At 36.9% G+C, this 14,656-nt stretch overlaps 1 protein-coding gene across 1 annotated transcript; it reads left to right on the forward strand.

Annotated features, from left to right (window-relative positions):
- Positions 1-537: 537 nt before the first annotated feature.
- Positions 538-1,502, forward strand: LOC149531244 (uncharacterized). Its single transcript, XM_089809421.1, has one exon. It carries the CDS (start codon positions 638-640, stop codon positions 1,169-1,171), a length of 534 nt encoding a protein of 177 aa, XP_089665547.1. The 5' UTR covers positions 538-637; the 3' UTR covers positions 1,172-1,502.
- The last annotated feature ends 13,154 nt before the right edge of the window (positions 1,503-14,656 follow it).

Genomic DNA, 14,656 nt, shown 5'->3' on the forward strand with positions numbered 1-14,656 from the left:
GCCAGAGCACCATTAAAGGTAGTGTGAAAAAGGGAGGGTTATGTCAACGTATATGGAAGCATTCCCTTGAATAGACTTGTAAAGGGCCCCAGTTTAGCGTCTTTAGAAGGCCAGTACACTGCAGCCTTTTAATAAAATGTATAGAAACAGTCACGTTACTATAAATAATTCTAATCTAGCAGGCCAACGGGCCAGAATCATTCCCCAATAGTTGGAAACCATCTGGATCGCTCCATGCGGTCAGAAGAATACAATGAGGATAGGCCTAGTTCTAGTAAATGGCGGAGAAAAGAGGAAAGAGTTATAAGAAGTGGGCCCAGGAGGACATAATAGATGCGTTTGGCGCCAATAGCCCTTAACTGTTTTATAAATAAAAAATAAAAAATACAAAAATCTGTAACCTAGCGGTATTCCCGAGGCCACTCCCACCGTTGGATTAAGATATTTCCCCAGACTACGCGGAACCGTCCGATCAAATGCCGAGAGATCTGAGGCGTCCGCTGCGGTGCCCATCGGGGCATATAAACCCCTTATTGGTGAAGCGTAGGTTTAGGTTTAGGTTTAGCTTTGGGCAGTTTTGGGCGCTGCACCGAGGGGCGCTCTCTCTGTAAATTTCTCTGTTTTAGGGTTTGAAATCATGGCGCAGAGTGGGAAAAGGACCGGAAAGGTCAAGTGGTTCGATTCGCAGAAGGGTTATGGATTCATTACCCCGGATGATGGCACCGAAGATCTGTTCGTTCACCAGACATCGATTCATTCTGATGGATTCAGATCTCTGGCAGAAGGGGAATCGGTGGAGTTTTCTGTTGAGCATGAGCAAGGCGGAAGAACTAAGGCTCTTGATGTGACCGGGCCGAATGGAGCTTTTGTTCAGGGGGGAAGTAGTGGAGGAGGTGGTGGCGGGGGCTTTGGCGGCGGCGGTGGTGGAAGAGGAGGTCGCGGTGGCGGTGGGGGATATGGTGGTGGGGGTTATGGTGGTGGAGGTGGCGGCTATGGTGGTGGCAGCGGCGGATATGGCGGTGGAGGTTATAGTGGCGGCGGTGGTGGACGTGGCGGCGGCGGCCGTGGTGGTGGAAGAGGAGGCGGCGGCGGCGGCGGCGGAAGCTGTTATAATTGCGGTGATTCTGGCCATTTTGCTCGCGACTGCCCTAGCGGCGGCGGCGGAAGATAGTCAGATCTGGGAATGGGGTTAAATGTTTGTGTCGATTCAGGGTTTTGTTTTTGCACTTAGCGAAGAGCTTTGCTCGGCTTTTGTCGAGTTGAAGGCTTTGCTCGATTAGCTTTGGTTGGTTATATGTGGTTCTTGTTTTAAAGGTCTGTGATGTATTGGGGTTTTTGTCAAATGGGAGAATTGTTAAGGTTTATATGAATTATAAGTTCTTATTGACTAGTTTTTCCGCAATTGTTAGTGAGGATGGTGAACGATTAAGCACCGGCGGCATTTGCTGTGCCGCTTTGTAAGATTTGGCCAGCCCTTTGTTAAACAATTTACAAATTGATGATATGATGTTTCAATGTGTGGTATTTTTTGGATTCATCGTCTTCGTGACGGTTAAAAATGATGATTTCTTCTAATGTTGGATTTGAATCTTAGTTGCGGATTGCATTAATGACATGATACGCGGAACATATTGTTTTTTGATTTGGGGGTCAAACCATTGCTCTCATTTGTGTGTTTGACCTCTGTTCTGCTATGGAAAGCTAAATATTGATTGCTTTCCGAGCTGAAATGACTAGGGTTTTAGTTGGGTTAATGGTTTTGAACTACCGGGCTTATTTTCTGGAAAAGTCATTTATATATGATACTGAGAATATTGAACTATTATCTTACCTGCAAATCGTTTTGATGCAAGAATTTGCAAATTGTTTGAGTGAAAATGTGAATGGTGTTGTCGTTCTTTCGTAATGAATGATGTGAATTTTAACTGGCCCTGTAGTATTGTTAAATTTAACTCGATCATGGTAATAAGAATTTTCGTTTAGATAGATGCCTGTATTTCTCGCTCTAGATTTTTTCAGTCTCTTTGTGAATATATTTTAGGTAACTTTTCCAATTTGAAATTATTTTTGGGCTTTTTTCTTCATGTAAAATGTAGGATAATTCATAGTGTTTCAGTGAGTGGATATTGTTGGAAACGTAGAGAAGGTATGTTATTTTATTATTTTTTATTGGAGGTGGGGCCAATAAAACTTCAATTCACCAATTAATCTTTCATTAGCTAATCTTTGATAAGACTGAAAGCAATAAATTAGTTGTAATAGTTAAACATTAAATATGGTTCACGACTAGGCAAAACATTGAAGATTGATGCTGCGACAATCCAACCAAATGACCAAGTGTTTTGGCATTGATTGACAAATAGTTTACTCGGTAGTACTTGGTAGTACTTGGTGATGACATAGCCAACCAAATGACCAAGTGTTTTGGTATTGATTGACAAATAGTTTTACTGAGGTCCTCAACAATCTCCCACTTGGGTTTGTAGCTTGTTAGACTCTATTTTTGATTTTTCAAATTGGTTTTTCTTAAAATTACTTTTATCTGCCATATATATATATAACTGTATTTTCCCCTTAAATATTTCACATGCTGTTTTTGACACAAATATCAAAAATGCATATTTACAAGGTAAATACCAACATGTGAGATGAAATCATTATTTATCTTCAAAATTAGAGACATGGTTTTGTTCTAATTTTCTTGCAGAATTTAAGAAGTATCTAAACTTAATCTAAACTTTTAACTCATATGATCAGCAATATAAAAGTTGTTGTCATGGATTAATGTCTTTGCATGAACAATTTGTTTTTGCATTACATCCATGTTTGGAATTATTGAACTTTGAATTTTTGATAGTGTAGTCTTAATTTTTGCTTCTTCTATGTGCAAGTAAGATACCCGATCTTGATAAAATAGAGTTCTTTTTCAACTGGTTTGCACTTGCCTACATCAATATCAATCTTTGACAATTTGTCTTTGATATTCTTGATAAAATTTGTGGTATCATTTAATTTTATAAACAAGGCAACAACATTATTAATGGTTTGGTTCTTTCAAAAGAAATAAGAATAGTGGAAGTTCCACTTGATCTATGACAATCTTCTCTGCCACATTATCCAAAGCTAGCCTTATTCTCAAATTTCCACATTATCCAAAGCTAGCCTTATTCTCAAATTTCCTCTTTGCTTTCTCGAATTTCCTCTTTGCTTTCTGCAGTTGTTTTTCTTGACCTTAAATCTTAATTGAACTTGTGGACTATGTCAACAAGTTGATCCAAAATAGAGTTCTTTACATTAACTTCAATGCTTAGTGCATCAAGAAATATACCTTTGATGTCTTCCAACACTTGATTTCTTTCCTTCTTCTCAGCTCTAAGCTTTTGCTGTTTGGCTCTTTTCTTCCAAAGTTCTCAACGAGGTGTCCATTTCACTAGGAGTAAGACTTGAGAGATCCCAATTTGGAATTACTATGTTTGCATCTAGATTAACTTCATCAATGGAAACTTCTATTTGTTTCCCTTTAGCCTTTAGAAGAGGTGAAGGAATGATTTTGTTATCTTTACTTATTATCTTCAATGCTTGGGTGAGGCTTGACTTCAACTGTCATTGCACTTGCCCTGGAATCACTTGCAATAGTAACAACATGACTGATTGGAGAAACAACAATTGTAGGAGTACTTACAATGCCTTGTTGTAATTCGGTCTGATTTGATTTTGAGATGAGTGGAGCTTGTAGATCAGTAGATGAAGTAGTGGTAACAATACTCACCTCTGAACTCGGTAAGATAGATCCAACAACCAATTGAGTGTTTGATTGAACAATATTTAACCCAATGGTTTGAAGTTCGAGTGTTGTCTTCTCTAAACTTGACATTATCAATGCTTTGCTCAGAGAATTAGGGAGGGAGGCCATTACCTTTTTTACAATCTTTTCTAGCTTTGAATCTTCAATGCTCTGAATTTTAGGTAGATCTCCACTAACTATTTGATCTCCCTTGTTCTCTTCATCGTCATTCACATCATCTATTTGTACAACTTCCTTAGTGGCCTTCAAAACTTTCAATCCATAAATGTTTTTCCATGCATTTGTATTCGATTGCACCACAGATTCAATATCATTTGATAGAATTAAGAATGCCCTGAACTTAGGAGTTCACATTTGCTGATGCTTTTTCAATGCCTCCTTCACTTCTTTGTCTCATAGGTTCAACATTAGCTTCCTCAAGGTTTGGTCATAGATATCCTTGGCAACCTTTATCACATTATCCCAACTATGTGATACTGCCTTAAGTAGAATATTAGGAACTTGTTTCTTAATTCATTTGGAGAGTATTTCCATTTTGCCATCTTTGCTACTAAGGCTTCTTCTATTTGTATTTGCTCCTCTTTATTTCTAGTTTCATACTTAAGAAACTTAAAATCTGCCATACCTCCACCTTTGAGTCGCTTCAGTCTTTCTTCAAAAGTTGGAGTAGACATTTTGAATGATATTTGTTGATCTTCTTCTTCATCTTCTTCTTCACTTCCAAGTCTGAGCTTCCTTCTTGATTTGGTGGGTTCGTTGGTGGTAAAGGCAAGAGTTGACCTTGTAATTATCCTTGATGTAGGTTTGCCCTTTTTCTTAGGTGGTTCTTCTTTTGTAATTTCATCACCTTGACCTTCTGTGAGTAGAAGAGGGGACCCAAATTTCACATTCTCCATAATCTTTTCTACCTTCTTCCTTCCTCTCTTCAAAATTTGAGGAATCTTGATCTCAAGTGAGATCCTGGTTTTAGTTTCATCATAGGTTCCGAAGTAGGGTGCTCTGGGGTCCATAGGGTCATTGACAAGAGCCTCAATGATGTCCTTGGTATCATCAATATTTACCTCATAGCCAATAGGTCTTACCCATGCAACTCTAGGTCTGTCTGCCTGAATATATACCTATCATAGTGTACAAAGAAACATATGTCTTGTTCATTGTCCACTTGTTGCTTAGAAATTTTAAATTTGCTTTGCATCCTTTCCTTGGAAGTTTCAAAATATGCATCCATGCCCTCAAAGTTGTCTCCCATTTCGGTTATGAATTCATTAATTTGATACACAATGTGTCTGTCCTTCTTCCATACTACATTGCCCTTGTAAGATTTTTTTTTTGAATATAAAAGAATAAGTAGACTAAAAGTGAACCAAACTTACATGGATTTGTCTTTGATGCTCGGATGCTTTCCATGTTTTTGCTCAACTGGTTTAGCTGCAACTTAGTGAGGTCAAAAGAAAGATTGTTCTTCACTACCTTGAAGGCCAAGTCCACAACTTCACATGCAACACTATTTGGTCGGCTGAAATTGTATATCTTATGTGCAATCACATGAATACCAAACTTAATTTCCATGTCAGTGACTCCATTTAGCTTCATTCCTCTGCCATCCCACTCAGCGAGAGTCTTTTTTGCCCTCTCAACCCAACCTAGGGTTTTGGTTGTCTTGGATTTATCAAGCATGGGAAATTCGATAACCCTATGAATCATTTTTGTTGTGATCTTGATGGGTATGTCGTTAACACAGCTTAGGATAAACCTAATCCACTTGATTTGAAAATTCTTTGGTATATGCAAAATATGCGTTAAACCCATTCACTACCAGGTGTTTGTGCTTGGGTTTGAGGTTTTTGTCCACGCACAATGCCTCATACGCTTGATTTAGCACTAGAGTTTCTAATTCTTGAATTGAACAATGATAAAAAGATCTGACATCATGAATTAACAACACCTTCAATGGAATTTGTGAATATGCACCAACTGGCTCCAATTCTTCTACAATCACATGACAAAGCTTGAACTTTGGGTCTACAGGCACAACATTCCTTACTAACATCTCGGATCCCTTCTTAATCTTGCTACTAGATGAGGATGCCATAACTCTCGGTGATGGAAGGATAATCCTTGACGAATTCATTCTGAATTGCTCGGGGGCTCAAGGTTGCATTGCTTTGTTCGCTCTTAAATTCATGATGAAGAATGAAATCATTTGATTCTTCCTTTTATCAAAATTTGTCTTTAAGTTGCCATAAATGCATTGTATGACAAACAACTCAGTGACAGCCTGTTTAACTCGATAGATGTGACATGCTCGACTAATACCTTTAGTCTTCAACTCGGGTCTTCAACTCAATAAACGCCATCTACATTCATTCTCGGTTAGGTCTCCGAACTTGGTAAAGCTAGGTTAGAACTAACTTGTGCTCGACTTCACTCGGTTAGGTCATGTGATTATCAACTTTTGGGAGTCATAACTTTTGACTCGGATATGGGTTTTTGCTGAAAATTTACAGGCAGTCGTGTGAGGTAGAGTTATTTCAATTGCCGATGGAGCTTAGCTCGATAGGTGGCTATTTTGACATTTTTCTGGGAGCTTGAAATTTCGTCTTAACCTCCAAAATTGAGTTTTCATGTTTTTTTCCAATTTTTTAGAAAGTTATATTTTTTAATAAATTTGAAATCGTACTCTTGATTTCGTAGATTAGTTGGCAATTCATCTTGCCTTATTTGGGAGTTTTTCTTGAGAAAAATCAGGATTCGTAGGATGGATTTTGGAAATTACCAAAAATGAAAAATTCTTTTTTTTTTTCCTCCAAAAATCTACCAAATATGGTAATTTTCAGAATTGTAATAAGTAGGTGTTTTATTTCATTGTAAGGTAGAATAGAGTTGGAGAAGTTGAATGAAGATTTGGTGTTTTGAAAATATGTGTTGTGTTGTTATTTTGAAAGGGGTATCGACTACATCATTTTGTATTAGAGCGGGGAGATGGCTGGGATACGAAAAGGAAGAGGAGGTGTCACTCCAATGCAAAGATTTATGTTGGATATGCAAAGGCAGATTGAATGACTAAATGAGAGAATGGATAATCAAGGAATACCAGTAGCACAAGGAGAGGAAGAATCAGATGAAGAGGGAAATCAAAGAGGCATTAATCAAAATGAAGAAAATGAAGAAGAACCCTTGGAAGAGTTGAGCTATGAAGATAAAGTGCTTCGGTCTTTAGAAGGAAAAAATGAAGGGATCAAGATTGAAGTCTCAGACTATGCTGGTAGTCTTAAGCCAGAAGAGTTGATAGACTGCCTAAATGAGATGGTTAATTTTTTTGAATGGAAACCTATAGTAGAGGGAAAGAAGATGAAGTTTTCTTGCACAAAATTAAAGGGATATGCAATGATATGGTGGGATCACCTCCTGAAGGAATAAACCAAAAAAGAGAGGAAAAGATCAAAACATGGAGCAAGATGGAGAAAAAGCTTCGGGAAAAGTTTTTACTGTTAGACTACTCACAAACCTTGTTTTGTAAGTTCAAAAATTTGAAGCAAAGTCTATCTTCTATACAAGAGTACACAAATGAATTCTATAAGTTATCTATGAGAATAGAGCATCAAGAAGATGATGAGCAGGTGGTTGCTAGATATATGAATGACCTTAAATTCTATATCCAAGATGAACTGAGCATGCGTCGTGTTAATAGTATGGAGGAAGCCTTCCAATTACCTCTAAAGGATAAAGAAAAACAAAATCAAAAGCACAATTAGAGGAATAGAGGAGGAAGAAGGGGTCCCTTAACACTATTTCGAGGAGGTTCTAACTATGGCCGAGGAGAATCCTCCCAAGGATTTGAAAGAAATACAAACTCCAGACAAGATCCCGCAAAATAGGAAAGAGGAAGGGGATTTTAGCGAGGACGAGGTTATGGTAGTGGATGAGGATGGGAAACCTAACAAAGGCCCTTTACCTATTTCAGATGTGGAGAAGAAGGACATAAGGCCTTTGAATGCTCAAATTATAACATGCTAGAAATAAATCAAGGAAGACAGCCTAGAGTGAACCTGGCTCAGCCAAAAGAGGAGGAGCAAGAAGTCTCACTAGATGTGGGAGAAACCCTCATGATGAGGAGATCAATGATCATCCCAGAAAAAGATGAATTTTCTGTAAAGAACTTTGACGATTCGTGGCTCTAGACCAACATTTTCAAAACTAGATGCACTTCTAGTGGAAATGTATGTCAAGTAATTGTTGATGGGGGTAGTTGTAAGAATATGGTATCTAGAGAAATGGTAGAGAAATTAAATTTACAATGTGAGAAGCACCCCCACCCTTATTGTATTGCATGGTTTAAGAAAAGAAATGAAGTAACAGTTGGTAACAAATGTTTAGCCACATTTACCATAGGAAAATTTTATAAAGATGAGATATGGTGTGATGTTATCCCTATGGATGCTTGCCATATATTGTTGGGAAGACCATGGCAATATGATAGGAAGGTCATCCATGATGGGGAGAAAAATACTTACACATTTTGGAAGGATGGCTCTAAAGTGGTTATGTTGCCTCTTAAATATGAAAAGAAGAATGAAACTATGTTATTTGCAAGAGAAGTTGTCAAAGAAATGAAAGTAACAGGTTGTTCTTATGAGCTAATACTAAAAAGAGGAGAAGAACAAGAAAACATGGTGCCACCCGAGGCAGTGAAGGTGCTCGAGGAGTTTTCTGATGTTGCTCTTGAGGAACTACCTGATGGTGTCCCACCCAAAAGAGATATTCAACATCATCTTGATCTTATTCCTGGAGCAACTTTGCCTAATCAAGCTACCTATTGGTTGAATCCAACACAACATGCATAATTGATTAAACAAGTGACAGAATTGATGCAAAAGGGTCTGGTTAGGGAAAGCATGAGTCAATGTGCAGTACCCGCATTGTTGACTCCAAAGAAGGATGGCACATGGAGGATGTGCATTGATAGCAGAGCAATCAATAAGATTACCATTAAGTACTGGTTTCCTATTCCTTGGATAGAGGACATGATGGATGAATTAGTGGGGGCTAAGTACTTCAACAAGATTGATCTCTGAAGTGGCTACCACTAGATCCGCATTCGAGAGGGAGATGAATGGAAGCCAACATTTAAGATGAGATGGTTTGTATGAATGGATGGTTATGCCTTTTGGGCTTTCAAACACACCTAGCACATTCATGCGGTTGTTGAATACAATGCTATGACCTTACATTGGTAAGTTTGTTATAGTTTACTTTGATGATATTATGATCTATAGTAGAAGCAAGGAAGAACACTCACAACATTTGAGGATCATCTTGAGTGTCTTAAGGAAGGAGAAGCTCTTTGCAAACTTGAAAAAGTGTAGGTTCATGCAAACTAGTTTGACCTTTTTGGGTTTTGTCATTTCTTAACCTGGTGTTCAAATGGATCCAAAAAAGGTAAGAGCAATCCTAGAATGGCCCAGTCCTTTTAGTATAATAGGAGTACAAAGTTTTCATGGATTGGCAACTTTCTACCAAAAGTTTATCCAAAATTTTAGCAGTATTGTAGCACCCATAACATACTATACTAGAGGAAGGGAGTTCACATGGACACTAGATGTTGAAGAGAGTTTTAAATTCTTGAAAAAGAAAAGGTAATTGAAGCTCCTATATTGACATTTCCAAATTTTGACAAAGTTTTCGAAGTAGTGTGATGCTTCACATGTTGGGATAGGTGTTGTTCTTAGCCAAGCAGGTAAGCCCATGACCTTCTTCAGCAAGAAATTGAATGAAGTAAGAAATAATTATTCTACCTATGATCTAGAGTCTTATGCAATTGTTCAAGCATTAAGACATTGGAGGCACTATCCGGTCCCATATGCGTTTGTGTTATTTATTGATCATATTGCTCTGAAATATCTCAACACACAAAAGAAGTTGAATAGTCAACATGCCAAGTGGGCATCTTTCTTACAAGGATACACTTTTATCTTGAAGCATAAATTTGGAAAACAAAATCAGGTTGCTGATGCCTTGAGCAGGCGCGCTACACTATTAATCACAATGGAAAATGAGGTCACTAGTTTTGATGCTATTAAGACCTTGTATAAAACTGATGATGATTTCTAGGAAATTGTAGAACAGCTAAAGGCTTCATCTTCTAGTAAGTTGGATCATGTGAAAGGTGACTATTTTATGCAGGATGGTTGCCTCTTTAAGGGTAAATAACTATGTATACCAAGCAGATCCACGCGGGAAAACATTATCAGGCAATTTCATAGTGGTGGACTAGCTGGACACTTTGGAAAAGACAAAACAATACACTTGGTTGAAGATGAGTATTATTGGCCCAAGATAAAGAGGGCATCACTAAATACATGGCAAGGTGCAAAATTTGTCAAGTGGGTAAAGGACATTCACATAATATATGATTATACATGCCTTTACCAGTACCCACCAAACCATGGTCTGACGTGAGTATGGATTATGTATTGGGTCTCCCACACACTCAATAAGGTAATAATTCTATTTTTGTGGTTGTTGATTGATTTAAAAAAATGGTCCACTTTATTGCTTTTAAAAAGACCAATGATGCAACTAGAGTAGCATAACTTTTCTTCTCTGAAGTTGTTCATTTACATGGTCTTCCAAAGACCATTACCTCTGATAGAGACACTAAGTTCTTGAGCCATTTTTGGAGGACTCCCTAGAGGAAATTAGGAACACAATTATAGTTTGGTAGTGCTTATCATCTTCAAATAGATGGACAAATAGAGGTAGTCAATTAGAGTTTGGGAAATCTGTTACGTTGCATTGTGGGGGAGAAGCCTAAACAGTGGGACTTGGCATTGCCCCAGGCAAAATTTTCCTATAACAGTTCTGTTAATAGATCCACTAGAAAATCTCCATTCCAAATTGTCTATGGTTGAAACCCTCAAGGTGTTTTAGATCTTGTGTCACTTCCCTTGGGAGACAAAATTAGTGATGATGTAGTTGCTTTTGCTGAACACCTTCACTAGCTCCAACAAGATGTCAGAAAAAAGTTACAGGATAGTAATGTATATTACAAGATTGCTTCAGATGCTATTCGGAGATAAAAAATATTTGATGTTGGTGACTAGGTGATGGTTAATTTGAGGCACAAACGGTTTCCTACAGGCACCTATATCATAAATTGAAGTATAAAAAGATTAGGTCTTGCAAAATCATCAAAAAGATTAATATTTCTGATTTATACACATTCCATGGAGATGTTCCGAATATAAATAAAGGCCAGGAAGTGGATTGGCAACATCACCTCCCCAATATGAACAAATAAAATATTGCAAAAATTCTTAACAAGCAGACTACCTCCACAAGGCATGGTCATCATAATAGATACCTCATACAGTGGGATGGGTTACCTGAAAAAGAGAGTACATGGTTATTTGAGTGGGTAGTAATGTAGTTGGATCCAATAAGATTGCAACAATTCATAGATAATCACTTGTAGGAGTTGTGTTTCTTTCAAGAAGGGGAGAATGATGTTTCAACTTCCAAGAGTCATAACTTGCGACTTAAATATGGGTTTTGGTTGAAATTTTATAGGTAGTCACCTGAGGAGGAGTTATTTAGATTGTCAATGAGCTTAGCTCGATAGGTGGTTGTTTTGACATTTTTTTGGGAGCTTGAAATTTCGTCTTAGATCTCCATTGAGCTTTTGTGTTCTTTTTTTCCAATTTTAAAGATTTAAAAAAAAAAAAAATCTAAAATCATACTCTTGATTTTGTAGATTAGTTGGCAATTCATCTTGCCTTAGTTGGGGGATTTTCTTGGGAAAAATCAGGATTCATAGGATGAATTCTAGAAATTACCAAAAATGAAAAATTCAAATTTTTCTGAAAATTTGCCAAATATGGTAATTTTTAGAATTGTAATAATTAGGTGTTTTCTTTTATTGTAAGGTAGAATAGAGCTGGAGAAGTTGAATGAAGAATTTGATGTTTTGAAAATCTATGTTGTGTTATTATTTTGAAAGGGGTTTGGGCTACATCATTTTGCAACCCAACTTTGCTTGGTAAGGTCTAAGATATTGATTCAAGCTCAGTGATCCCAATGCATTTGAAATGTTGATTTGGATCTTCATTCTTGCTGAATAAAACTGATATAAGATGTTTCTTTAAATCATAGTTCTAATGATCTCCATGGATAATTAGCTTGAAATAGTTGAATAACTCAATTCATTGACTTGGGTGTCAACGCTCTCATGACTTTGACTTGCATTCTCTAGATATTTCTTTACCCGTTGCTACCTCATTTGACTTCTAATATTGTCATCCTTTGCTTTTTTTTTTCATCTTCAACTGTAGCCCAATTCATACAGTTCTTGCCTAGACAACCAAGTTCTTTGCATACAAAGCATCTCTTTGTAGGGTGTCTCTTCCTCATGTGAATTCTAATGCAATTTTCTCCAATGTGTCCATGCTCACCACATAAGTGACATCTACATGATGTGTTATAATCCCAACCAAAAACAACTTTCACAATTTATTCTGCTAGGTTCCATTTTTTGGTTTTGTATTCTAAAGATTTGTGCCCTTGTTTGTTGCATTTGAAACATTTTCCTTCAAAGTTGGTTTTCTCCGTGCATTCACATTCTCTATGACCTTTCTTATTACAACTTTAATATTTTCCATTGAATTTTGATATACCATTGCTCCAACACTTGTTTGATGTATGCCCTGTATTTCCACAATGATTACATGTAGGCCTTTTGTTCTTCTGTTCTTCTTGCTGTGATAATTCACCTTCATATGTATAGCCTAATACGAATTTGCCTTTGTGTCTGAATTGAGTTTTTCTGTCTAATTGATTCATGCTTTCTTGAGATTTCAACATCATTTCATTGGTTTATCTTTCTATGCTGAGATCATTCTGTAATCTTGCATTATCTATCCTCAAGTTGATAAGCTCTTGATATGCACAGTTGAGTTGATTTATCAAATCTGCTTGTTGAAGAGGTATGTGTTGAGTTTCATTATCCTTTTCTTCTATCTTTTTAGTTAGCAATCTTTTCTCTTCTTTTGCTATTTCCTTTTGTTCCATTTCTTCACACATTCTAACTGACTGAATTTCATGTACTCTTTTCAATTTTTTGACTTCTTCACGTAGAGTGGCATTCTTTTCAAGTAAGTCTTTAATTGCTGCATCAAATTCATCTGAATATATGTCTTGACAAATGTCTTCAATTCTTTCTTCTATGTAGAGATTGTCATTCATCTATGCTGCTAGTTCTTTCCTTCTTTGCAAGGATTTAGAGAGTTGCTCCTTCAATTTCTTGAATTTGATCCATGGCCACCTATAGATCCAATTTTTCATTTTAATAACTTTCTCTAGTTTGTACACTTTTATCATATTTGATCTTTTCTCAAGCTGCTAAACTTCTGATATGAGAACCAAATGCTCTGATACTAATTTTTAGAAATATAGAGAAGGCTAGGTGACTGAGGTGGGGGTGAGTGGGTGAACCAAGAACCAATAAAACTTTCACTTCAACTCACTAGTTAATCCTTCATAAACTAATCTAATCTAATTACATGCATGAAAGACTGAAAGCAATAAAACATTTATAACAGTTGACACAGTATTTGGTAACCCAAAAACCTTCCAAATAGAAAGTAAAACTGGGGTGGGGATGATACCCACAAGCTTTAGTACCATAGTACAAAGTTGGCCTGTTAATGCTTACAAATGACCACTTTTGATGATTTGCCCTATTAGGAGCAGTAAGGACTGTTAGTTCCACCTTGTAAAAAGATTTATGCAAAACAATGAAGTATGTACTTGGTTATAAGATTCTACATAAGACTGTTTAGTCCACCTTGTAAGAGGATTTGATTGATGCACTTGTTAGGATGAACCAATAGCCAATCTCTGCTTTGCAACTCGGTTTGCTGAATGTGATTCCTTTGATGTAGAATGATCACCTTAATGTGGTGGATGAAACTATGCTTTTCCTTATACTACTTGTAGCCTTCAAACTTTAATTCACATTTCTACTATTCTCATTGCTTACCTTTTTATTTTTTATTTTTTGTTTTTTTTCCGATATGACAAGATATCTAACATTTATACCAATCCAAACAATTACCTTTTGAAGCTGGCTACGATATTATATTAAACAATATTCACCTGGTCAGCTTAGTGTTGACACTTGGGTTTAGAAGTCCATTGGGGTGATATTCTGATACTTGACAACATAGTGAACTCGATAATCTTTGGCACTTAGCTGACAGTGGTGCTTGATCCACATTGATCAATCAGGAGTAGACATGGACTCAGTTAACACTGATGACTCGACAAACATTGAAGAGCCTAATTGACATTGCAACAACTTGGTTACTATTGCAACTCGGTCAAGACTGTTATCTACTTTGCTCAGTTAACACTCCATGCTTGGTTGACACTATCTGCAAGGTTTATTCGGTGGTGCTTCACAAAAATGTAACCAACCAAATGACTAAGTGTTTTGACACTGATTGATAAATAGTCTGACCATTAGGTCAACAGATATGAGATTGAAGTCATAGTATTTTTTAGTTTGAAAATGAATAAGTTTTGACCAAATTATTATTATCTTTTCTCAATTAGAGTCCCCAGTGATGGGTTGGGTTAAGATGAAAAATTAGCCACGAGGATGGGTTAAGATGAAAAATTAACCATGAGGTTGGGATAGAGATGAAAAATTACATATAAGGATGGGATGGGGTAGATCATTCTTCTTTGTAATTGTAACTAAATGTTGAGGGAAAATTAAGTTTTGGAAAATGAAAGCAAAAGACATGATGGAAGAAAGTAATGCACTTCAATAGAAACTATATTCATTAATCG

The sequence above is a fragment of the Cupressus sempervirens genome, chromosome 11 (assembly GCF_028749045.1).
Source record: "Cupressus sempervirens isolate cs-2001-9-10 chromosome 11, ASM2874904v1, whole genome shotgun sequence".
Taxonomy (NCBI): domain Eukaryota; kingdom Viridiplantae; phylum Streptophyta; class Pinopsida; order Cupressales; family Cupressaceae; genus Cupressus; species Cupressus sempervirens.

Bases quoted from the DNA above. Each gene is read 5' to 3' on its own strand.
- LOC149531244 (XM_089809421.1), top strand. From the start codon at position 638: ATGGCGCAGAGTGGGAAAAGGACCGGAAAGGTCAAGTGGTTCGATTCG.